The 26191-nt window shown below is 37.7% G+C and overlaps 1 protein-coding gene across 1 annotated transcript in view; it reads left to right on the top strand.

The window, feature by feature from the left end:
- LOC128734182 (SCY1-like protein 2) overlaps positions 1-26191 on the top strand; it is a 189279-nt gene that overhangs the window by 96400 nt on the left and 66688 nt on the right. Inside the window, exon 4 of the mRNA XM_053828243.1 lies at positions 12642-13314. Coding sequence (XP_053684218.1) covers positions 12642-13314 — 673 coding nt within the window. The remainder of the gene's footprint in view (positions 1-12641; positions 13315-26191) is intronic.

Genomic DNA, 26191 nt, shown 5'->3' with positions numbered 1-26191 from the left:
GAAGCCTGCACGTCGTAGGTGAACTACGTATCTGTTGCAAATAAATATTAAATAGTGGGATTCAATCGAAAAGTTTTTTCTTTTCTTTGATTTCAGATTTCTTCACTTGCTGTTACTCAGAATTGTACAAGAAAAGCAAAAAGCGAAGAAAAGCAGTTTATTTAAGCATGTAGGTATAGTGGTGTATAGAATCAAAAATACTAGTGAGTTGATTTTTCCAAATAAATTTGTACAAATTCCAAACAAATTCTGCGCATCAATAGATGCTCTTTTCAATCAATAGATACTAGAGCTTAGAAATGTTATATGAAAAATAGGAAGTAAACGTTGCACGGTAGAAATTTTGTAAGATTTGTTTTCGTTAGTGATATTTTAAAGGACAGATGTCTTATGTCATGTATCATGTTTTAATAAATAAATCAAAAAAGACAAGCACTGGGAATCATATCGATCGTATTTCCCATTCTCAAGCATGTTTATGGCGCAGCTTTTGCACTATTTTTCGACCTCATCTTGTTTTCCTAACCCTCTAACATTGTAAAAACGATGCGATCAAGCTAATGACTATCTTTTCATGAAAGTACATTCAAAAGAAGCTTAAGTTTTGATTTTCATGCAAAAATAATTATCTGAAGGAGTGCTAGCTAAGAAATAGTTCCATTTCTCGTTTCCATATCCACATCCATATCGTTTCCAGTAATTTTTTTCTAATTCAGATATATTGCAAAATTGAAGCCAAGCAAACCAATAGTAAAATTTTGAGATCAATCATTTTGTTGTAGATATCCTTTTTCTTCAAAAGCGAAATATAATAATAATTTTTCTGAACTCTTGTTTTTCAAAGATGCTAACTTTTGAATGCATGGTATTAATATCAAAATATCAAAAAATCTGCTATGAACAAATACTTCATATTATCAATTCAAAACAAGTTTCGTATGTGGCTCTGAAGCCCGAAAGTTAAGGCCGTCTGTAGACCCGTTAGAGGGCTAATTTCTAATTTTCTATACATATTCATTCAAGTCTGTAAAAATTATCTTTTGTGTTTACATTATTTTTCTATAGATATTATAAAACTAAATAAGGTGTTCATCAAGTAACGTAAATGACGCTTACATGTATTTACACACCCAAGGAAAGAAAATATAATTATTCTACACAATACGTTGTGAATTTTACTGGCAAATAAGGATTTTGAGGAATACGGAACGGATATTTTAAAATATAGTCTAATATAACATCTATACATCTACAATTAAGTTCCTGAGAAATTAAATAATGATTATTGTGGCAGTAGAAAGGCTAGGTCACGCCGCTAGGTGGATTAATTCGGGTTTTTTTGGAAGATTTAGTCACTGAATTCAGTACGGGTGTTTTGAATACACGATTGAAACTCACAATATTGCGAACAGTTAGCTATCACAGTAAGAAGTTTTACAATGATTGTATCATAGATATCATGAGTTACTAAAATTGTAAAATCGCGATGGCCCGACCATAACAGTGGCCCGACGATATCGACAATACCCTATCCGTCGGTTGGTAGTCTAGCAATTCGGAGTCAAAATTAGGGTATTTTTTATAATCAAAATTCTACAGTTCCTGAACAAGCAAACATAGAGGTATACTATATTTAGCAAAGTTGTGTATTTTAACTATTTGTACAACTATTTGTATAACTATTTGTACAATACATGTAAAAGTCATACAACAATTCCAAAAAAAACTAAAATAGAAAAACTGATTTCACAAATTCATATACAGTAGGATATCGAATTTGGCAACAAAGCGTGTCGCCTATGTTGCCAAAATCAAAACCGTGCCAAAATCGAGACCCGTTTTCGATATGAAAAAATTTAATGTAAATGCATAAGAAATTGACTAAATATCATTAATTAACGATTGCAACCATTTTATGTTTAAAAAGTCCGCCAATAGCTATCCGTCCGGTGTAAATAAGTTATTGACACCCTGCGGTAAGACGTAGTCCTACGGCAATAAAAATATTGTTCGAAACCATATAACTTTTTGCCTTTCTACTATATAAATATATAGTATAAAGGTATAGAAATCACTCGGAAAACCGGAAATAGAAAGAAGGTCCTGCGGGCCGAATGTCATATACCATTCGACTCAGTTTCGAAAACTGAGCATTTTCTGTGTGTGTGTATGTATGTGTGTGTGTGTGTATGTGTGTGTGTGTGTGTGTGTGTGTATGTGACGCTTTTAATCTCACTCACTTTTTTTGGAGATGGCTGGACCGATTTTAATGTTCTTAGTGTCAAATGAAAGGTCTAGGTGTCCCATTGGTCGCTATTGAATTTCATACTGATCGGACTTTTAGTTCAAAAGTTATGTATAAAAATACGAAAAATATGGGACTTCATTATCTCATAGGTCCCTTAACTGATTTGAACAAAATTGATTGCATATGAGAGGGGAGCCTTGCAAACCCTTAACTTCCAAATTTCATGACGATTGGACTTGTAGTTTGAAAGTTACATAAAGAAATGTGAAAAAATAGTATTTAAAACATATTTTTGTAACATATAACCATCAATTCAATGAAAAACATCACACATTTTATTATTATTTGAAAATTACTGCTGAGATCTATCAAACGAAACCAAGTTATTTAAAATCGGGCGGTTCATTCAAAAGTTATTCAAACTTTAACACTTAAGCACCGTATATTAAACCGTTAAAACGTGTGAAATCAAAACATATCAATCAAATGTTGATTGTATCCAATGTGTATAATGTATGTATGTATGTATGTATGTATGTATGTATATATGTATGTATGTATGTATGTATGTATGTATGTAGGTATGTATATACGTGTGTATGTGATGACAATTTGCAATTTTTAAATTTGCATTGAAATTCAAGCAAAGTGAGAATTATGTCAATTGTCTGAAGTTATTGAAGCCTCTTAGTGGAATACGAACTCTGAAATTAGAGGAAAGAAAAAACTTTTACCGACTAAATTCCACTATTTCAAATTTATTCGCGACAGATACGTATACGCTTTGAAATAAGACACTGATGAAGCCTGCACGTCGTAGGTGAACTACGTATCTGTCGCAAATAAATATTAAATAGTGAGATTCAATCGAAAAGTTTTTTCTTTTCTTTGATTTCAGAATTCAATTGTCATTTTCTTCACTTGCTGTTGCTCACAATTGTACAAGAAAAGCAAAACGCGAAGAATAGCAGTTAATTTAACCTTCCTAGTGCATTGGGGTCGTTTTCGACCCATCGGCATACTTACAAAGCTTGATACTCAGTAACGGTACGAGTTAGAGACTTGAAATTTTCTGACTTTTCCTAACTTTGGAAAATTAGCATTGTGGCGAAGTTTCAGCTTTCAGCGACATCTAGAAGAGCCACAGCAAAAAAAGTTACATATTATGCATTAGGGTCGAAAACGACCCAGGTTTTGAGATTGCTCTCATTCATCCATTTTCAATCCGAATTTCGTTTTCTTTACCTCGTTTGAAAGATATGGCCAAAAACTAGCACCCAAGGTATATTGGGGAATATTTGTTGACTGATGGCCACTTCTGCGTCGGTTCCGGAACACCCACTACCAGGTCCCGGGGAACATTTTTATATTTTGAGATAATTCATTTTGCGGCACATCAAATCACATTGGCTTGATAAAATAAGACTAGTGGAAGTACAATGGGGACATTTTGGACCCGAATGGCCACTTCCCAATCGGTTACGGAACATCCCGTACCTGGTTTTTGAGGCCATTTTTGAATTTTAGGATGATTTCTATTGCGGCACGTCAAATTTCATCACATTGATAAAATAAGACTATTGAAAGTATGATAAACACATGTTGAAGGCAAATGGCTACATAAGCATCGGTCCTGGAACATCCGGTACCCGGTTTTTGGGGACATTTTTGTATTTTAGGATAACTCATAATGCGACATATGAAATCACATCGGCTTGATAAAATAAGACTGATGGAAGTAAAACAATGTCATTTAGAAGCCAAATGGCCACTTTACCATCGGTACTGGGTCCGGTACCAGTTTCGGGGGACATTTTTGGTTTTTGATATAATTCACCATGCGGCACCTCAAATCACATCGGGTTGATAAAATAACAACAATGGAAGTATAATGGGGCGTCAGTCGCATATAATCCGGTACCCGGTATTTATACCGGGGCAGATGAATTACCTTGTAATCCAAAAATGTCCCCAAAACCCGGATAACGGATAGTCCGGAACCGATGGTGAAATGGTAATTTTGGCTCCAACATTTTTACATTGTACTTCCATTAGTGTTATTTGATCAAGCCAATGTGATTTAATGTGGCGCATGATGAATTATCCTATCCAAAAATGTTCTCATATACCGTGCACCCGATGTTCCGGAACCGATGATGAAATGGCCATTTGTCTTTATTTATTTGCTCAAGGCGTTGTGATTTGATGTGCCGCAAGATGAATTATTTCATAATCCAAAAATATCCCGCGGAACCAGGTACCGGATGTTCCGGAACCGATGGTAAAATGGCCATTTGGCTTCTAAATGACCTTATTTTATTTTCATCAGTCTTATTTAATCAAGCCGATGTGATTTGATGTGTCGCAAGATGGGTTATCCTAAAATACAAAAATGGCCCCAAAACCCGGGTACCGGATGTTCCGAGACCAATGCTGATGTAGCCATTTGCCTTCAAAATGTCTTTATTATACTTTCAATAGTCTTACGTTATCAAGCTGATGTAATTTGACGTGTCGCAAGATAAATCATCCTAAAATTCAAAATTGTCCTCAAAAACCGGGTACCGGATGTTCCAGAACCAATAAGGAAATGGCCGCTTGGGTCCAAAATGCTCCCATTGCACTTCCATTAATCTTATTTTATCAAGCCAATGTGATTTGATGTGCCGCAAAATGAATTATCTCAAAATATAAAAATGTCCCCCGGGACCTGGTAGTGGGTGTTCCGGAACCGACGCAGAAGTGGCCATCAGTCAACAAATATTCCCCAATATACCTTGGGTGCTTGTTTTTGCCCATATCTTTCAAACGATGTAAAGAAAACGAAATTCGGATTGAAAATGGATGAATGAGAGCAATTTCAAAACTTGGGTCGTTTTCGACCCTTAATGCATAATATGTAACTTTTTTCTAATGCATTAGTGGTGATAGGATTAAAAATACTAGTAAATTGATTTTTACAAATAAATTTATACAAATTTCAAACAAATTTTCCGCATCAGTAGATGCTCTTTTCAATCAATAGATACTAGAACTTAGAAATGTTATATGAAAAATAGGAAGTAAACGTTGCACGGTAGTAATTTTGTAAGATTTATTTTCGTTAGTGACATTTTAAAGGACAGATGTGTTATGTCATGAATCATGTTTTAATAAATAAATAAAAAATGACAAGCACTGGAAATCATATCGATCATATTTCCCATTCTCAAGCATGTTTATGGCGCAGCTTTTGCACTATTTTTCGACCTCATCTTGTTTTCCTAGCCCTATAACATTGGATACATTGGAAAAACGATGCGATCAAGCTAATGACTATCTTTTCATGAATTACATTCAAAAGAACCTTAAGTTTTGATTTTCATGCAAAAATAATTATCTGAAGGAGCGCCAGCTAAGAAAAAGTTCAATTTTTCTTTTTCATATCTAATGCTTTAATCAGTTATTTTTTCTAATTCAGATATATTGCAAAATTCAAGCCAAGCAAACTAATAGCAAAATTTTGAGATTATTCATTTTGTTGTAGAATTCGTTTTTCTTCAAAAGCGAAGCATCATAATAATTTTTCTGAACTTTTGTTTTTCAAAGATGCTAATTTTTGAACGCATGGTATTAATATCAAAATATCAAAAAATCTGCTATAAACACATATTTCATATTGTCAATTCAAAACAAGTTTCGTATGTGGCTCTAAAGCCCGAAAGTTAAGGCCGTCTGTAGACCCGTTAGAGGGTTAATTTCTAATTTTCTATATATATTCATTGAAGTCTGCAAAAATTATCTTTTGTGTCTACATTATTTTTCTATAAATCACGTAAATATTATAAAACTAAATAAGGTACGACTAAATAACTAAACGCTTACAAGTATTTACGCACCCAAGGAAAGAAAATATAATTGCTCTACGCAATACGTTGTGAATTTTACTGGCAAATGAGTATTTTGAGGAATACGGAAAGGATATTTAAGAATATAGTCAAGTTAATTATAGATGTACCTGGGAAATTAAATAATGATTATTGCGGCAGTAGAAAGGCTAGGTCACGCCGCTAGGTGGATTAATTCGGGTTTTTTCATGTACATACTGAGGGCATCATTTTTTCGTCATGTAAAGCATGTATGCAGACACTGATTAATATTTAAGCATAATTTTGGAAGTGAAATATCTTGTGTTGACAAAAACGAGTACTTTTGTTGCCAACATCGAGGCATGCCAAAATCGAATGTTGCCAAATTCGAAATCCAACTGTACAATAAATAACCCAAGGAACAATTTTTGCTTATTAAACGTTTAACCGACAGCTTTTATTCAGCATGTGCTTTATAGCTGCTTTTCAAGTATGTCTAAATACCTCTGTTCAATGCTTATCCAGTGGGTTTTGGAGAATTTAAACAGCACAGTGCTGGTTATGGGCGTGGAAGATGCATTTGTATAACTGTTATGCAACGCATAGTTAAACGTTTATTCAGTACGTATAGGTATGTTTATTAAACTACTGCTGATGGCACTGAAACTACGTTTATTCCACAGCAGTTCGACATTTAAACAAGCAAAAAGAAAAATATATGTAGGAAGTATTTATATTATTTTGTGGGTTTCGTTATTTTCATGTCCATTTTTGTATTCATATTATTATTATGATTTATATGAGAGACTTAGTAGGAAATTATTGATTGTCTCAAAATTCATCTAGCCCGCCATTTTACTTTTTCACTCATCCAGATTCGAACTTACATCCTGTGGGTCGGAAGCCGTCGACGAACGCATCTGAGATAATCTGACATATGACAGGCGCCGAGTTTTTAGCCGATGTAGATTTACAAGTTTAAGTTTGTCAAGCGAGAAACAAACCTCGGCTAAAAGATATTTAAGCGCTGAAGAGTAGCTTCTTAAATCATGTTAGGCACCTGCTGTACATATTACGCTAGAAACCTTTATTCAGCACATATTAAACAGTTATAAACTATTTGTACTAGCTGCGAACAATGTTTGCGGCTGTTCATTTGTGATTAGTTTGCAGCAGGAGTGGTTCGTGTTAGTGCCGCAGAGGAGGATTACTTTTGTCATTCCGTCATCACCGGTAGTCCGGAGCTTATTGCTGCTGTAACCCGCTCGCTGTCTGTGCACATCTAATTGTCATCGGGTCGGATTCAAGGTTTTTCATCCAAAAACACAGCAGCGGATGGCAAGAGAAGGAGTGGGGTTTTCGCGCAGCGGCAGCGGGAGCTGGCCATGCGATTGCGGCACTACCAGCAGTGGTGGCATCGCCACTGGATTCATCTCGTTTAGCGAATCCATTGCGAGTAACTCGATTGAGTCGGTAGTATAAGTTTACTGTTGTATTAATCCACTTGCGAAGAAAATATTTCTGGGATATAATTTTTTTCTATTAATCTATCAAAAAAATAAAGTGGGAATAATATATATAAGAAGTATAAAGTGTAAAGTTCAAAGTGTCATTCAAGTTATTGGTGTTATTGGCTGCCATCAAGCACTTTTTATTTCACACCTGTTCTTAGTGATGCTGCTGCTGATACGTTTGTGTTTGTACTACAATTATTAGACTCTTATTAAAGACTTCCTCTTAGCAACGTTTGCGCAACATTCATTCCACTCTTATTCCACTCTTTCACCACACTTGCTCTCAACAATGCGGCTGATACGTTTGCGCAACGCTCTTTCCACACTTATTCCACTTTTATTTCACACTTGCTGTCAGCAATGCTGCTGACGAGCTGCTGATGCGTTTGCACAACGTTTATTAGACATGCATTTCCATGGTTGCCTTTAAGCAACCGGTATTCCACACCCGCTCTTAGCATTGTTGCTGATACGTTTCCGCAACATTAATTCTACTCTTATTCCATACCTATTCCACAGTTGTTTTAGTGATAACTTTCAGAGCGATAAATAAACAGAGTGTAAATTGTCGAAAATCTGAGTACTTTTTTGTAGGTGTTTGATGGTGCTGTGTAAATCTACTACCCAGCGATTTGTATAGTGAACGATTTGGATTCGCAGGTCTAGTATACAATGATCCCGCAATAGAATCGTTGGTCCCAAGACCAAGTGTTTCTTCCCCACGGTTCTTTTGTTTGGCATTGTAAAGTATATTTTTGACGGAGCTATCGACGAAACGTACGAAATTGAGACATGTATCGTTTCCAGTTCTCCTGCTATACGAAATGTATGCGGTAGGATTTCGGAAAGTTTCTTCGTGCGAATATAGTTTTTAAGGGCGAGAAGTGCTTTGTCTTAAAATTGAAAAAAGCTGAGTAATTTATTTGTTTCCTGACATGTGTAATAAAGAGGATCTAATAATAATTTCGAAGTGTTGTTTATGTTATTGGTTGTCCTCAGGCGGCTCTTATTCCACCTCTCTTAGCGGTGCTGCTGATACGTTTGCACAGCGCTTATTCGACATGCATTCTCTTCGATGCCTTTAAGCGACCAGTATTCCACACTTGCTTTTAGCGGTGCTGTTGATACAATTGTACAACGTTCAATCAACTCTTGTTCCACACTAACATAACAACTGTAGATGTTGGTTAGAAGCTAGAAAAAATCTGGGATATGACGTTTACACAGCACGTACTTCAGCAAATTCGTTTATTCAGCACTGGATGCTACTAGACAACTCTTATTCCACATCTAGTCTCTTAGGTGCTGCCGTTTTGTTCCTTGGGAAGGTTTTTCTATCTTCGCTGAATAGATAGAAGGTTGCTGTCTTCAGCAAAATTTCTTGTAATAATGTGCTCTAAAACTTTGCAGAACTCGTCAATGTGTTATATTGAAACTGAAGAAAAATAATTTTTTTATTTCACTTTAAGGGGGATTAATCAAAATTTAAATTCGACCAGACGATAGAGCTTTCAATTTCAAGAAACTCTTCCAATAGTTCGATAAATCTGAAACCAATCTGAAAGCACGTTTTTTTGGTTTTGGGCTTTTGTGCGCGCGAGTAACCGTGTTAAAAAGCTGCCGCGAGTGTTCGAGGGTTAATATCTTTTGACCGGGAAACGAATTCTTATGAAATTTTGCAGATACATTCGCAGTGTCAAAACCATTCGTTTGATACTAAGATAATTGAAACTTGATAAATTGTCTTAGTTAAAATTATTATAAATTATTGTTAATATTGATGTGTGGTACACGATTGTCCATAACTTTCAAATTAAGCGTTCAATCGAAAAACACATCAATAGTGATCTATTAGGCCTTTGAGACTAATGACAAATGAGACAAATGAGACTAATAGCACAAAAATCGGTTTAGCCATCTCTGAGAAACAGGCGATAATTATTACCTTGTCAAAACAGGTTTTTTAAGGTTAACTTTTAAACTACTTGTTTGTTCTCAATAAAACTTCCTCACAATTTTTATATTATAGCAAGAGCTTTCATTTGGTACTAAGATCATTGAAATCGGTTGTCTGGATTCCGGAGAAACTCGTGTCAGGTAGTACTCACAACTTTTAAACAAAAATCGGACCATGAAACAACTCCATAGTGATACACTAGGCAATAGCACCTATAAGCATAAGCATAAGCATAAGCATAGGATACCGCCCGTGTGCTGCTACTCCGTTATTGACCAGGACCGATGAAAATTGCAAAATGATGGCTGGAAAAAGCATACTTGGGACAGCACACCGTTCCTCATTGTGCAACCGATGTTACGTTCCTATTGGGTGCTGGTTGCAGACTTGTATATGCTGATGACTTGAAATTGTTTTTGGCTGTTGAAAAAATGGAGGATTGTCGCCGCCTTCAAGCTTTGCTCGACGTATTTGTTATATGGTGTAAACAAAACTGGCTTACAATAAGTGTTGCGAAATGCGAGGTGATGAGTTTTTACCGCTTAAAAACTCCGATTCTTTTTAATTATCGAATAGATGGAACTGAATTGCATCGACCATGTTACTGACCTTGGAATTTTGCTGGACACTAAGCTCACATTTAACTTACACCGCGAATCAATTATCTCGAAAGCAATGCGTCAGCTTGGATTTATTGCAAAAATTGGTCGGGACTTCAAGGATCCCCACTGCCTCAAGTCGCTATACTGCGCTCTAGTTCGACCGCTGCTTGAGAACTGTTGCTTAGTTTGGAATCCTCAGCAAGTATCGTGGAACTTACGTGTCGAGAGAGTGCAGAGAAAATTTATCCGGATGGCCTTGCGACATCTACCGTGGCGTAATCCAGAGGAGCTCCCGCCATACTTGGATCGTTGCCGTCTTCTTGACCTAGATTCACTTGAACACCGACGTAGAATCCAGCAGGCAGTGTTTGTGGCAAAAGTCATCGCACTGCTTTCGGTTTTAACGAGCCTGTAACTGCTTGCATTAGAACATTTTCGACAGTGGAAGAGCTATTCGACTTCGGACAACCATCCCATAAGTTTGTACAAAGACTACGTAAAAGAAATTTTTAATTAGCAATTAGTATTCATGTAGACACTGTCAGATGAATTTAACAGAATATAAATAAATAAACCTTATCAGGTCCCTGCATGCTGATCAATACCGACGCCGGCCATGTCCGAATGCGGGTCCTGGTGGGATGGGAAGGAATGTTAGTCCAATACTTGTTGCTAAGACCAGGGAATCCTCTGCATCTTCACAAGTATTTTGGGAAAGGAATTGTTGTTAGTAGATGGGGGGAGCTAGATGGATAATGTAAGTATGTAAGCACCAGTTATATGAGACTAACCTGGATAATACACTAGGCAATAGTACCTTTCAAACAAAAGTAAAATCGAACGAATCGGTTCAGCCAGCTCCGAACAACAGGCGATAGAAAATGAAGCGCACACACACACACACACACACACACACACACACACACACACAAACACACACACACACACACACACACACACACACACACACACACACACACACACACACACACACACACACACACACACACACACACACACACACACACACACACACACACACACACACACACACACACACACACACACACACACACACACACACACACACACACACACACACACACACACACACACACACACACACACACACACACACACACACACACACACACACACACACACACACACACACACACACACACACACACACACACACACACACACACACACACACACACACACACACACACACACACACACACACACACACACACACACACACACACACACACACACACACACACACACACACACACACACACACACACACACACACACACACACACACACACACACACACAAAGACATTGCTCAGTTCGTCGAACCCTATCGATTGGTATATGTGACTCGGCCCTCCGGGCCTCGGTTCGATTTTATAGTATAACAAAGGTAAAACATAAAAATTCTGCTATCTTTCAAATTTTCTTTCAAATTTTATCTAAAGACTTTCTTCTATGATTTGATAAGAGATGAATACTGAACAACTTGCCATGTTCAGAATTCCGATAATTAGTGAAATAAATTTTTAAATAGCGTTTATTTTTCGTGACGTTACAACGCTCTGCTTTACACAGAGAGGGTCGTAGCTCCGTTGTAACGTCACGAAAAATCTGTTCAGTTAATATTCGTTAATTATCGCTGACATCCAAGCGAAAGGTCCCCACTTGGATAAAACTTATGTCAAATTAGTTGGGAAACTATAGTGATGATGTTGCTGAAGGCGCATAAAATTCTACACTAAGCTCACAACAGCTAGCTTCTGGCGCTAGCATACCGCGTATAGTCCATATATACTAGCGCCAGAGCAGCCAAAGGTTGTCAGTGTGCAAATCAAAAGAATCATTTAGTTGGGAAACTATAGTGGTGGTGACGCTAGCATATTAGGTGATTTTAATTTGAAATTTTATCCAACAATGCCCAAAAAATTTGTTCCTGAATGGATGTCTGTTCTCTGTGACTTTACTTTGCTTTACATGCTTTACCTAATAGTTTTAAATAATGGTGGCGGTGGTTCCAGTGTTATTACAATTACTCCATGAGCTTATTACCACAGAGAACAGACATGCAAGCGAAAAATCCCCACTTGGATAAAACGTATGTCAAATTAGTTGGGAAACTATAGTGATGATGTCGCTAAAGGCGCGTAAAATTCTGCACTAAACTCACAACAGCTAGCTTCTGGCGCTAGCATGACGCATATAGTCCATATATACTAGCGCCAGTGGAGCCAAAGGTTGTCAGTGTGCAAATCAAAAGAATCATTTAGTTGGGAAACTATAGTGGTGGTGTCGCTAGTATATTAGGTGATTTTAATTTGAAATTTTATCCAAGAATTCAAGAAAAATTTGTTCCTGAATGGATGTCTGTTCTCTGTGATATTACTTGCAAAGCACATATCAGATAACTTTAACTAGCGTTCCGTTCTTTTAGGTGCCGTACTTTGAAGATGCGGGTGTAAAAACCCTTACTTTCCTTCGTACGATTATACAAAGAAATAATCAGGAAAAAGCCAAATTTTACAAAGATTTGCCACAAATTATTCGGTTGTTATCCGCACGCATCAATTTGCATATGGTTCTACCTTGTATTGTGAAAGAGTTCGTGTGTATCACGATGATACCTTTTGTACTGCCAAGTGTTTTGCTGATCGCGGAGAATTGTACACAAGCTGAATTCGAAAAACACGTGTTGACGCATTTAAAGCCAATCATGAATTTGCAGGAGCCGACAGAAATTTTATTGATTTTCATGAATAACATAGAGCTACTGATAAAATTAATACCAACAAGTGAGATGGAAGCCATTATACTACCAATAGCATATAGAGCCCTAGAATCGAGTTCCCAGCAAATTCAAGAGTTATGTTTGAGAGTTATTCCTTCGTTCGGACATCTCGTTAATTTTCAATGCATGAAAAATTCTCTACTGCCGCGTATCAAAAATGTGTGCTTGCATAGCTGCAACGTATCTGTTCGAGTGAATTGCTTATTGTGTATTGGAAAATTGCTGCCGTATTTAAATAAATGGACAGTTCTGGATGATGTGCTTCGTTTTCTTCCAACTATAGCGTCACGTGAATCCGCTGTAATCATGGCGATTGTTGGTAAGTGATAAGAATTCAAATTATTGCAGCAGTGGTTAGAGATCCCAATTTACTTACTTGCAATAAAACGCAACCTACCGTTCTATTCGTTTATAACCTATATGAAGTGTTCCACACGATAAAATTTTGTAATAAGTCACATTCCAGCGTTACGGGACACAATTAGCACCCATTTTTACTGTGAGAAATGCTTCCTGTTTCACCAACTTTTTAGCAAATACCTTGTAAAATAGTTGATTAACGAAGACATGATCTTCCACTTGAATTCCAGGGATTTGATGAAATAGCAACTGATTTACATAGTAGGGATGGTGTCCCGTAACGCTGGAATGTGTCATAACCAGCACCCTTGCTGAGATTTGCTTCCCAGGCCCGCTACGGCAAGTTTATACATTACTTCGATATTAGAAAAAAAATCAGAGGTGTTGTGCACAAGACACGACCGCATAGGTGACGTAGGACTACGTAAGTCTGTAGCGATAGTAGGTTGTATCCAAGTATGTAATAATGCGATTCTTCATGTATACAAGCTACATATGTAACGTTTATCAAAGTACTAACATTGTATACATTGAATCCTCAACCAATTTTGGAGTTATATCCATGAATTGAATGAATCTATTTTATTAAAACGAAATCAAGTCACACTAAACCAAACAGTAAATAAATTTTTATGATCTGTTTCTACGTTGAATAGTGCTTTTCCACTGGTAATCGGTAGACGGTGCGCGCGAGTTTCAAAAAGTTGAAAATTTTGCGCAACTTTTCTGCGGCTTACAAAAGAACACTGATAATAAAGCATTTACAACCTGCAGACGTTTTGGAAGTCGCAAAACATGTCGCCCGTGACCAGAAAACTTATTTCCGTCATTTGTTGGTCGTCCGCAATGGCGAAAAATTTAACTTTTCCCTCGTTGCCTGTGTTATTATGCTATTAACTGGGCAAGCAAATATAATAAACTCTTCAATCGTTGTGTGGTCCTTAAAAGGACCGATTGTTTGATTATCATAACTCCAGCTTGCAATAAACTTGCACTAACGCATTTAACGTAATTCTCTGTTCGGTAAATTGGAATACCGGTAGCCGCAAATCAGGCACGGCTTCTTGCTAAGGACCAACTGGAAAGCCTCAGCAGCTATGCGATCGACGAAGCCGTTCGTGTATGGTCCTGAGTCACGATGAAATACCACTCCAAGTGGCCAGCTGCAAGTGACGTGGGATGATTCTGGTCGTTTTGTTGTCGCGAGTAGCATATTTCTTGCCAATTCCAGAACTTTAGCAGCCACATGTTCCAGCACGGCAGCGAAACGAGTGCTCCAGCTCCAACACACGCTCAGCATACTTTTCTTTCCTCAGCTGCCGATGAACACGACCGACCGGGAACTGCAGACGTGCACGAGTCGAGCGTGACTCGTTTGCCCTTGGTGCTTCTTCCTTTGTCGCGTCCAGACAATAAGATGCCAATTAGACGTTCGCAGAAGCTCAGCTAGCGTTTAAATAATGCTCTCCGCCGGCTTACCTCATATTATGTACCAGAGCAAGCGACTTTCCTATTTTTCATGGTCCTTCATTCTATCATGTACGTAAAATAAAATAGAGCATTTTAATTTCAGTCTGAACAAAAGAGCAAAGTTACCAGTGAGCCGTTCGCCTTTTACTGCCAAAGAAAAATTACGTTACGTATTATTCAGACTTCCTGAAATCTCGCGAGCAAAGAGAAGAGACAACGAGCTTTGCTCTATTTAGTTTCGAATCTCATGCAATCAATGCGTGCTATGTGCAACAGTCGACCGTCGCTAAAGGGAAACGAGCGAGACTTTGTCTCGATACGTGGAATTTTCGGTGCGACGTGCTTAACGATGCCTCGTCTCTAGTCAGGCCCAGCAACAACTTCGTGCACATGAAACAGCTCCTGTACTTTTTGTCGTGAGCTCGTCTCGTACCCCAGATAGATTGACTTTCTGCGCAAAGCGAGATGTCCAAATGTGTAGCTGTTTTCCAAGCTTTATTCGAGGTAACGTTCTGACATGAGCTTGCTTATCTCTGATAAAGGGTAATAAAGGTTAATGGGTAATGATCAGACAGAATGCTGAATGTTTAAATAATTTAGTTGCTGTGCATAAGGTGTAAACAAAGGTGCACGTTGAACTATGATTCTAGTCAACGTTTTGGGTCGATTAATGAATCGATGCTTTTGAGCTCTTATGATTCTAAATGCTAAATTTATACAGGGGGATTACGATTTTGGCATGCCTCGATTTTGGCACGGACTGATTTTGGCAACAAAAGTATTCGTTTTTGGCAACACGCAAACAAAAATATGCTTAAACATCAATCAATTTTTGCATACATGTTCAAAATGACCCAAAATTATGACATCAGTATGTGCAAGTTTTTAAACTCTGCGGAAAGACGTAGTCCTACGTCAATAAAAATATTACTTTTCGAAACATTCTACAACTACAAACTTTTTCTCGTGTACAGTTGGATTTCGAATTTGACATGGTTCGATTTTGGCAACAAAAGTATTCGTTTTTGGCAACACAAGATATTTCACTTCCAAAAATATGCTTAAATATCAATCAGTTTCCGCATACATGCTTTAAATGACGAAAAACGTAGTGGAAGCCAGTTCGGTATGGGAAAGCAGAGAGATCGGACGCTTGTGCGTTTTCGCGAGACGCAGAATCGAAAGATCAGTAGTTTTCATTGTGATTTAATATCAGAATGAGTGATGTTTTGGGCTAATTGTGATGAAAAGTGCGATTCCGAAGCAAGCTATTTCAGGTTTTTCCTTGTCAGTTATGCATGTCTGTGTATTCAAGCAATCACATTGCCCGCATAGTTATGTGGGGGAACTGTGGGTAAGACGAACAAGGTGGGTAAGACGGACAGGTGGTTGATTCTACCAGTTAAGCATTAAAATTCGTAAATGTTTTGATGGGCATTTAACCATCTTACTATCTCATGATTTCTGAACGTATCCATCATCATTTCGAACTTTCAAATTTTGATAAAGTACAGAAAAACTGAAAATTGGAAGGGATTCTGCGTTTGGATGTAACTTTTTTGCCATCGAAAATAAGCTTTTTGAGTGGTTTAATTCTAAAATGTAACCCATAACATGAAGTATTTCGATTTAATAGCTTTTCAAGTAACGTCTGCATTGAAAAAATAGGTAATTTTATTTACATATGAAAAATTGTGAACGCTTTAAAAATATGTATAATGGTGGGGTGAAATGGACAGCTGCCAGTGTGGGTAAGATGGTCAGTGAACATATTGTAATAAAATTGTTGATCTTGCTTCTTAGTATTATCTCATGCACAAAAATGAAAATTTAACCGGCAAATGTGGACTTCAAACAAATTAGTAGCAGCCAGGCACGAAATAGACTTTGGAATGCTTGATCATATTGCCGCTGCCAAACAATTTTCGATTGGCTGCCACTGGTGGGAGGGGGTGGACTGCCCCCTTCACTTTTTGCACGTTACACCACCGTATTTTATGTATTCAATTTGTTAAGGGTCAAAAATAATAATATGCTCTCAGTTGGGGCGATTTAGAATACCTGTCCATCTTACCCCCACACATTGTCCGTTTCACCCGCAGCACCAAAAAAGTTCACTTTTTCGGACCATTTTTAAAACTCAAAATACACATTGAAAAACATTTTTAGTTAAATTTTTCACTAGCTTCTTTTGAAAACAATATATTGAACTGAAGTAAACTGTATTTAGGTTTTGTAAATCATAAGTTCTCTGTATTATATTAGATGTTCTTCTTAACCTGTTCGTCTTACCCACAGTTCCCCTGCGTCCTTACAGAGCGCAAGAAAATTTTCGTTTCGGCAGTTCGTGTAATAATGTGTTTCGAATGCAAAGTGCATGTGTGTTAGTGAAGCAGTTGAGGCTTGTTAATTTTTTTGCTAGCACATAGTTTCGTGCTTTCCGTGTGTGTATCTCGTTGTGCTACTCGCCGTTGAAGCCGCTGACGAATAAACCGTATCATCGCCGTTCGTTTTTGACGTAGGATTACGTCTTACGGCAAGTTTTGAGATAGGGTGTCATTCCTAAAAATCGAAAAATGCGAGCGTCACGAAAAATGAAAGGTTTTGAGCGCTAATAGCTCAGCGGTTTTCCGATTGATTTACACTATTCTTACACCAATCGATCGGAAAATCTTCTAAGAATTGACCCAAATGAAGAAAAGTAGGGATTTTTGATGTTAAACTATTGAAGAATTGAAAATAATGAACCAATGTTTTACCAGAATTCTCGCTTCGCGATTGGTCGGAAGATTCTTTACGATGATTTAAACCTATGCCAATTTGATATCTGTGCTTGGGAAACAAGCCAAAACAAGTGACAAAGTTTCCTCATTTCAACAAGATTTCTTAACACCGCGGTTAAACCTAGACCATTTTGATGTCCTTGCTTGGGAAGTACGCCAGAAAGAGTGGCAAAGCCCCTTCGTGCTAACAGATTTCTTACGAACGCGAATAAACCTAGCCCAAATTGATGTCTGTGTTAGGGAAGTGTGCCAGAAAAAATTACACAAGTTCGTTGTCCCAACATTTATTGCGAGACGATTAAACCTCGGCGAATTTGATATCTGTGTTGGAAAAATGTGCTACAGCTGTAGTGTTCGGTTATAATACGACTCTGTATGAATACGCATGCTTGCCAATGCCGTTTCATAAGAAGTGTAGTGAAAAGATGTGCTGTTGATAAAATAGGATTGAATTGGTAAAATCCCTTCAACGTGGGGAACCATGGGTAATAAAAACAAACTTTAATTTCAGTAAGGTAGCAGGAAAGCAATACCCAGCTAGCACCAACTCGTATATCAATGTACGAAAACTATCGTAAATATCTCCTAACAAACTCGAAATCGTAACTAAAGCTGGATAAAGTGGGATCAAGTTGATTTTTTGTCGTATATAATGATAATGACTGACATACATACGATTTTCAGCACAAAATCGTAGAGTCGTACGGAGCGACTCGCGCTTAATCGTATATTATCGTATATAAATACTTATATAGTCGAGTCGTAACGCTCAAAATTGTTCGTAATCATGTATATCGCCTTCAAAATAGTACGGATATGCCAATTTTGCGCATGAAATACGATTTATTTAGCATGTATATCTGTACGTAATGCTGATTTTTACCTTTTTTGTACATATGAAAATGCAAGCCGGGTAGTTTGTGTTCTTGATTTTGTTAAATTGTTTTCAAATGCACAATATGTTGAGAATTGAACGTATGCAATGTTACTACTTTGATAAATGTTACATACAACGCATGTAGCATGTATATATGTTGCATATAGCATGTATACATGAAGAATCGAATATTACAAGCATGAATACATGCTACTATCACTACAGATCACTAAGAGACTTACGTTGTCCTGCGTCACCTATATATGCGGTCGTGTCTTGTACACAATCCCTCTGATTTTTCGTGTTTTTGCTTGCTAGTGGTGGGAATAAGAGACCATCATGCAGTTAGTGTGTACGGGTACCATGCTCCACATGTGTATGGTCTGATGTGTAGTGTAGAGTGGACAGAAGACGTTCCGATCCGACGAGTGCTTAGATAAGTAGTGGTTTGACTGTTTGTGTTTTTAAGCTAAAGCACAGACAAACAGACGAGACACTCGCGTTAATTCCATCGTCCATTCAAAAACTACCTATTTTTCATAAAGGCATGTTTCGCAACATCGCCACACAAATGGGCATGGTTCTAGCCAAAAACGATCCCACTATATTAAGAAAACCAATGAAACATAATTCCAAAATGTAAAGAGATAAGTTCATAATCATTTCGCCTCTCGTCTCCCAGACCAAATTTCTCGCTACAATTCTTTTAACTGCAAGTTCGATAACTACAACTTGCAGTCATCAGATCCATATATGTATGACGTATAAAAATCAACGCACAAGACGCGATCCACAATGCAATAAAAAATAAAAATTTATGAATATGAAATGCTTTTTTAAATAATTACAGTAGGATTTTATATTTGGCAACAAAAGCGTCTCGCCTATGTTGTCAAAATCGAGACCCTTTTTGTAATGGAAAAATTGAGCAAAAATGAGTATATAGCCCATTTTATATATAAACAATTAATGATTTATCTACGATTGCAACAATTTTATACTCGAAAAGCCCGACAAGAGCGTCAGACCGACGCAAGCAAGTTTTTGACCCCCTGCGGTAAAACGTAGTCCTACATGTTAATTATATTTTGAAAAATTCTACAGCTACAAACTTTTTTTCATGCACATACTGACGTCATCATTTGCGTCATTTTGAACATGTACCTATGCAGAAACTGATTGATATTTAAGCATATTTTCGGAAGTGAAATATTTTTGTTGCTAAATTCGGTCCGTGTCAAAATCGAAGCATGCCAAAATCGAAATCCCACTGTTCATAAATTTATATTCGATTTTTGAGCTTAAATAACTCAGGATAGATTTTTTAATGAGTAATACTCATTTTGAGTGCTATCCGGAAATATTATAAAAGTTCGTTGCGAAATTAACGACATCTGGTTTTATTAACGTTCTGCTAAGGTACCCTAATCTTAACGATTACGCTGTTGTGGAAGTCTGCTGGACACCTAAACTTAACTTAATAATTGCTATTACTGAATTACGTATATTCACATTTTATTTATTTTAGAATTCAGAACATATGTTTAGCAACCTATTATAGATGTAATAAAACCCCAGATATAAGTCGGGAAGCCACCGAAACTTCAGAATCAAAATACAATACATAGCGTATCTGTTGCATTTGTCTGATTTCTGATGTTTCTCAGACTACAACATCAGCCGCAGAAGGTGAACTTTCTAGCACTATTTGCATCCAATCTGTTGCTACCTGCTTAATTGACTATTCTATACGCGCCAGATTGCAGAAGAAACGACGACGAAAGAAAAACCTGATTTAATCCACCTAGCGGTGAAAGGAACCTTTGTTATACGGTCTTACTTGCTAATTGAGATAGAAATCTAAACGTCTTCGGAAAATAATTCATCTATTGGTTAAGGTTGCGTGGTGCGTTTGTTTACATAAAATTTTTGGAAACTGAATAAGTTTGCAAACTTTGAACGAAATAGAAGTACCGTAAAACGGGGTAACATTGGTCAGTTCAGGAAAGTTGGCAGTAGTGGTTTATTTCACTTATTTATGCGAATGGTCCATTTGATCAATATTACCCCGGTGATCAATGTTAGCCCGTTTTACAGCACTTATAAATTTTGATAGTTCCTTTTCTTATGAAATTGCTGAGTAAGTTGTTACTAATATGCGTAAGTGCAAGTAAAAGTAAGTTGTAAGAAGAAATATTATTCTTTAACATATACATTGCGTAGTGAAGGTCTAGTTTATGGGTTTTTGAAATATGCATAATTTCCTGTCATGCCATTCTATCTGATTCACATTAATAAAGTTTTCTTGAATAAATTTCATCAATTTTTATTAACCTTCGGTTACTCACGCTGTTGTATTTTGTACAACATGTGCAGGTTTCAAGCCATATTGTTATAAAGTTACAAATCGTTGTTTAACTAACTTACATTCTTCAATAAACTTGTTATGAGCGAAATGTCAGAATTATTCAATGCATTAATACTTTACTTACTAATACAGATCAGCATAAACCGACATCACAGAAAAGAAGCAAGCAGCATGTCAGATGTACCGCAATTGGCTTCAACTGGAATTTTCTCTCGTTTCTTCATATGGAAAAATGGTGTCTGTATGCAGCAAAACTATCAGCAAATGTAAAATGTTTAAAATGTATCCATCTGTTGGTAGTCGAGTAATTCGGGGTCAAAAGCAGGGTATCTTTTATAATCAAAGTTCTACAGTTCCTAAACAAGCAAACATAGAGGTATACTATTTTCAGCAAAGTTGTGTATTTTTACTGTTTGTACAACTTTGTAATAAACGAAAAAGTCATACAACAATTACAAATAGAGCTAAAATAGACAAACTGATTTTACAAATGCATATACAATAAATAAGATTTCTCTATCTTCGCTGAAGAGATAGAAGGTTACTGTCTTCAGCAAAATTCCTTGTAATACTATGATCTAAAACTTTGCAGAACATATCAATGTGTTATATTGAAACTGAAGAAAAACAATTTTTTTATTTCACTTTTAGGGGGATTAATCAAAATTTAAATTCTATCAGACGATAGAGCATTCAATCGCAAGAAACTTTCCCAAAGGTTTGATAAACTTTAAACCAAGTTTTCCTAGTCAAAACTGTAGTACGCACGTTTTCTTTGGTTTGGGCTATTGTGCGCGCGACTAACCGTGTTACAAAAGTTGGCGCGAGTGTTCGAGGGTTAATATCTTTTGACCGGTAAAACCAATTCTTATGAAATTTTGTATATATATTCGTAGTGTCAAAACCTCTCGTTTGATATAAAAATAATTGAAATTAGGTAATTTATCTTGGTTAAAATCATTATAAATAATTGTTAATTTTAGTGTGGTGTATACGATTGCTCATAACTTTCAAATTAAACGTCCAATCAAAAAACCATTCAATAGTGATCTATCCGGCTATAGTACCTGCCAAATGAAACTAATAGCGCATAAATCGGTTTGGCCATCTCTGAGAAACAGGCGATCATTTGAACCTTGTCAAAACTGGTTTTTTAAGGCTAACTTTTAAACCACTTGTTTGTTTTCAATAAAACGTGGCACAAAATTGAGCAATAGTAAGAGCTTTCATTTGGTACTAAGATCGTTGAAATTGGTTGTGTGGTTCCCGAAAAAATCGTGTCACGTAGTTTTCACATTTTTGCTTATAACTTTTAAACGAATAGTCGGACCACGAAATCTAGCAAACAGCAATATTCTTCACTATAATACCTTTCAAACAAAAGTAATAGCAGACAAATCGGTTCAGCCATCTCCGAGAAATAGGCGATAGAAAATAAGCAGCGCACACACACACATACACACACACACACACACACACACACACACACACACACACACACACACACACAGACATTGCTCAATTCGTCGAACCCTATCGATTGGTATATGTGACTCGGCCCTCCGGGCCTTAGATCAACTTCGTGTTTTTCGACCAATTCCTAAACCTTTGTTATATAGTATAACAAAGGTAAAAACCCCAAGCTTTACCCAGCAGCAGTCGCATGATGCGAGAAGCGACAAGCACCCGAGCAAGTCTCGCGAGATCAGGCGCACGAACTGTCTCACGTACATGCCATACAAGTATCTCGTTCAACTTGTAAAGCGACGAGAAATCTTTGAACGCACCCCGCTGGTTAACGAAGGAGAAGCAAAAGAGCAAACAACAAATCGTACGTAACATACGTTGTCGCATCGCCTGCAGATAGAAATATTGCTGTTGCAGTTGAAAACTGTAATAATCGACGTGCGACATTCGGTTTTATTCTTGTTCTGTGTGTCGCAACTACATCGCACGTGGTGCGCGGTGTTCGCACATTGATGCACTATACAGCGCACCACCTGCGACGTAGTTGCGACACACGGAACATGAATAATACCGAATGTCGCACGTCGAATTATTACGGGTTTCAACTGCAACAGCAATACTGTGCGCGAGAGTAAAAATAATCTCGTCGCACGAAACAGAGGCGCGCGCACAGAAAGTCTGGTATTATTATTGTAGCATTGGTGATGGATAAATTTGTGTTGCTAAAGAAAACCGAGTGAAAAGCCCTAAGTTTCAAGTTTCCTAGGTTTCATCAATTACCGAAAACTGTTCTTTGAAAAACGAACAAATTCTTATATGAAAATGCAAAAGATGCTACTAAAACTATTTCATTTTATTAAACCAATGGTTTTATGCATTTTGACGCTTGACCGAACACATTTACTTGGAGCTGGTGTATTTGTTGGCTGCTTTGGTACCTTCCGAGACGGCCAACTCAACCAGCAGCAACAAGCGAATAGAAGCGCGAGAGGTGATCGTTTAAAATTATTTGATAAGAAGCGAACAATTAGAATCAATCGAATTAAATAGAATTAAAATCTATTACTGTTTGGGACGACAGTACTCCCGAGAAAGCTCACAGAGCAAGAGACCGTAGATCTTGGATCACCGGGTCGGCTTGCACTGGGCAATCGGAGGGGCTACGCGGACAAATCGTGCAACAACTGCGGTATTCCTAGGCTGTTCGAATTTTGGGAATTTAAAAACTCTATTTTAGCAAGTTTGTCGGTTTATTGAATAGAACGGGTATTGTGGGTGTGTGGTGTATTCTGTGGGCAATTTACGGGGCTTCACTACGGTACGTACCGGATCGCTGGGGTTCGTTGCTGGTTCTGCTGCTGGCTTGACTGATGCCGACTAGCTTCGACTGATGCAATTTGCTGGCGTCCCAGCAAAATGCAATGGCGGAGTGATGGTTGGCTTGGCGGGAAATGGAGTCTTCGGCGTCTTCCTTCCTTGACACAATCGGTGGGCCACGGACGATACCGTATTGGCGTCACCGAGAAGGGTCCTCTTTTATAATTAGGGCCTGCTGCCCGAGGGTTCTACGGGTCGTCGGTGCCCGGTCTCCTTGACGGTTAGACGTAGGCGGAATGCACCACCTAGGCCGACTCGTGTGAGGTGAGGGATCGACGATGGATTCCAAAATCCAATAAAATCCAATGGAAAAAAGGTCCTATTAGGACGAATTCACGTATTAAGCCATATTTGAAACTGGCACAGGACTAAGTTACCTGAATAATGCCTTTGTTTAAGCTCCTTCGGCTAAACTTTGCTTTCTTAACTATCCACTCACTCCCTTATCACACGAACGCCGCGGTATATCTGATCGTATGGCGGTTTTTCTACTCCTTTCTCCTCCTTTCTTTTGCCACCCACCATTTTCTTCTCCTTTTACCTTTAACTATGCCCACCTACTTCAGGGTTGCATTTTCTTGCAGCTGCGGTTAATTTCCCCATTTTTGCCATTCTTATTCTAACAATTTCTGTGTTCGTGTAACCTACTAACAAATTAACATACATATTTACATTTTCATTTCCTAATCCTACTAACAATTACTAACATAAAAATACAACAGTTATAAAAAAATAGCACATTTTAAAAAAACTAAGGAGAATTTGTAACAACGGTTACAAATCAGTGAGCGCAAAATTCCTCAAATCTTCATGAACATTATGTTTCGTCCTTAAAAGAATATTTTGTCGACGTGATATGTTGGAAATTTAAGCCTTCTTTTCCGTCTTCTTGGGCAGCAACAAAACAGCTTGGATGTTCGGAAAAACACTTCTCCGAGCAGTGATGAAACCGGAAAGCAATTTGTTCAACTCTTCGTTGTTGCGGATGGCCAGCTGCAAGTGACAATAATGCTGATCGTTTCGTTGTCGCGAGTAGCATATTTCCTGCCAATTCTAGAACTTCAGAAGGCAGATATTCCTACACGGTAGCGAAAGGAGTGCTCCAGCTCCAACACACGCTCAGCATTCTTTCCTTTCATCAGTAGCTGATGAATACGAGCGACCGAGAACTGCAGACGTGCACGACTGCGCCACCGACTCTCCGCTCGTGTTGCCGTTGTTGGTACATGTCAATAAGGAATTTTCATGCCAATTAGCAATCAACGAGAAAGGAAAGGATTCCACTTAATTCTCTTGTGACTTTGTTAAAGTAGAATTAAATGGAACTTTTCATCAACTTTCTCGGTGCATCCTGACTTATTCGATAATAATTGAAAATTATTCCAACCAATCAATCACAAATCGACAATTTCTAGTACGATCGAGTTATTTTCAATTGTTCAATGACGCGCACTGAAAATCAATAGTTTTCTTTATTTTCAATATTTTCCAAATCGATTTTCCGATCAATTGGTGTAAATATCTTGGAAATCTATTGAAAATTCACTGAAGTATAAGCCGAAGCGTGAAAACGCATTTCCACTTTGATGACGTCATTCCCAACAACCAATCACGAAGTGAGAATTCTGGTAAAACATAGGTTCATTATTTTCAATTTTTCAATAGTTTAACATCAAGAATCCATACTTTTCTATATTTGGGTTAATTCCTAGAAGATTTTCCAATCGATTGGTGCAAGAATATTGAAAATCGATCGGGAAACCACCAAGCTATTAGCGTTCAAAACTTGACCACTTTTCGAGAAAGATTTTTTGGAATTACCCCCTATACCAGCTACCTTCCTAAATGACGTAGTCCTACGTCAAAAGGGTAGGGTCCCAAATTAACGCATGTACAAATATCTGTATTTATGGCAGCTCTGGACTGCGCTGCAGCTGTTCATTGCTATTGCTACCTACTATATACCTAGGACAGGACGTGCCAAGTGTCAACCTCGGCGTTGACCCAAAATTGACCCAATTTCTGATTGGCTGAAAGCGACGAGCAACCGTTGACTGGAAAATATAACGCGGTATCGCTTTCAGTGTTGCTGAAACTCTTTAGTGGGAATACGACGATAAGTTATTATTTCCGAATTTTCATTTCTTTTGTATTCTGTAGTTTTATGCTTGGTTCACCATTAGTTTTGGTCGCATAAACTGTGGCGTATTCGGGAGCTGTTGTTCGGCAAACGAAGTTATTCTTAAAATAATATGTGCAGGCAACAGTGGTGCAGAGTCTAACAAAGAATATTCAATCGGGATGGCAGTAATTAGGGATGCTGTACCGGTTTTACCGGTATTACCGGGCTATTTTCCAATACCGAATTACCGGTTTTTCCACGATCAAAAACCGTATTTTTTGCATGATCAAATAACAACTCAAGAAGCCCGAATCTGTTACTTTTGAAATTCGTAACTTGTCCAGAGCTGCTCAGCTGTGGGGAGGTGAGGGA

This window comes from Sabethes cyaneus, chromosome 1 (assembly GCF_943734655.1).
Source record: "Sabethes cyaneus chromosome 1, idSabCyanKW18_F2, whole genome shotgun sequence".
Classification (NCBI taxonomy): Eukaryota; Metazoa; Arthropoda; class Insecta; order Diptera; family Culicidae; genus Sabethes; species Sabethes cyaneus.
This window is presented reverse-complemented; position numbering and strand designations above follow the sequence as displayed.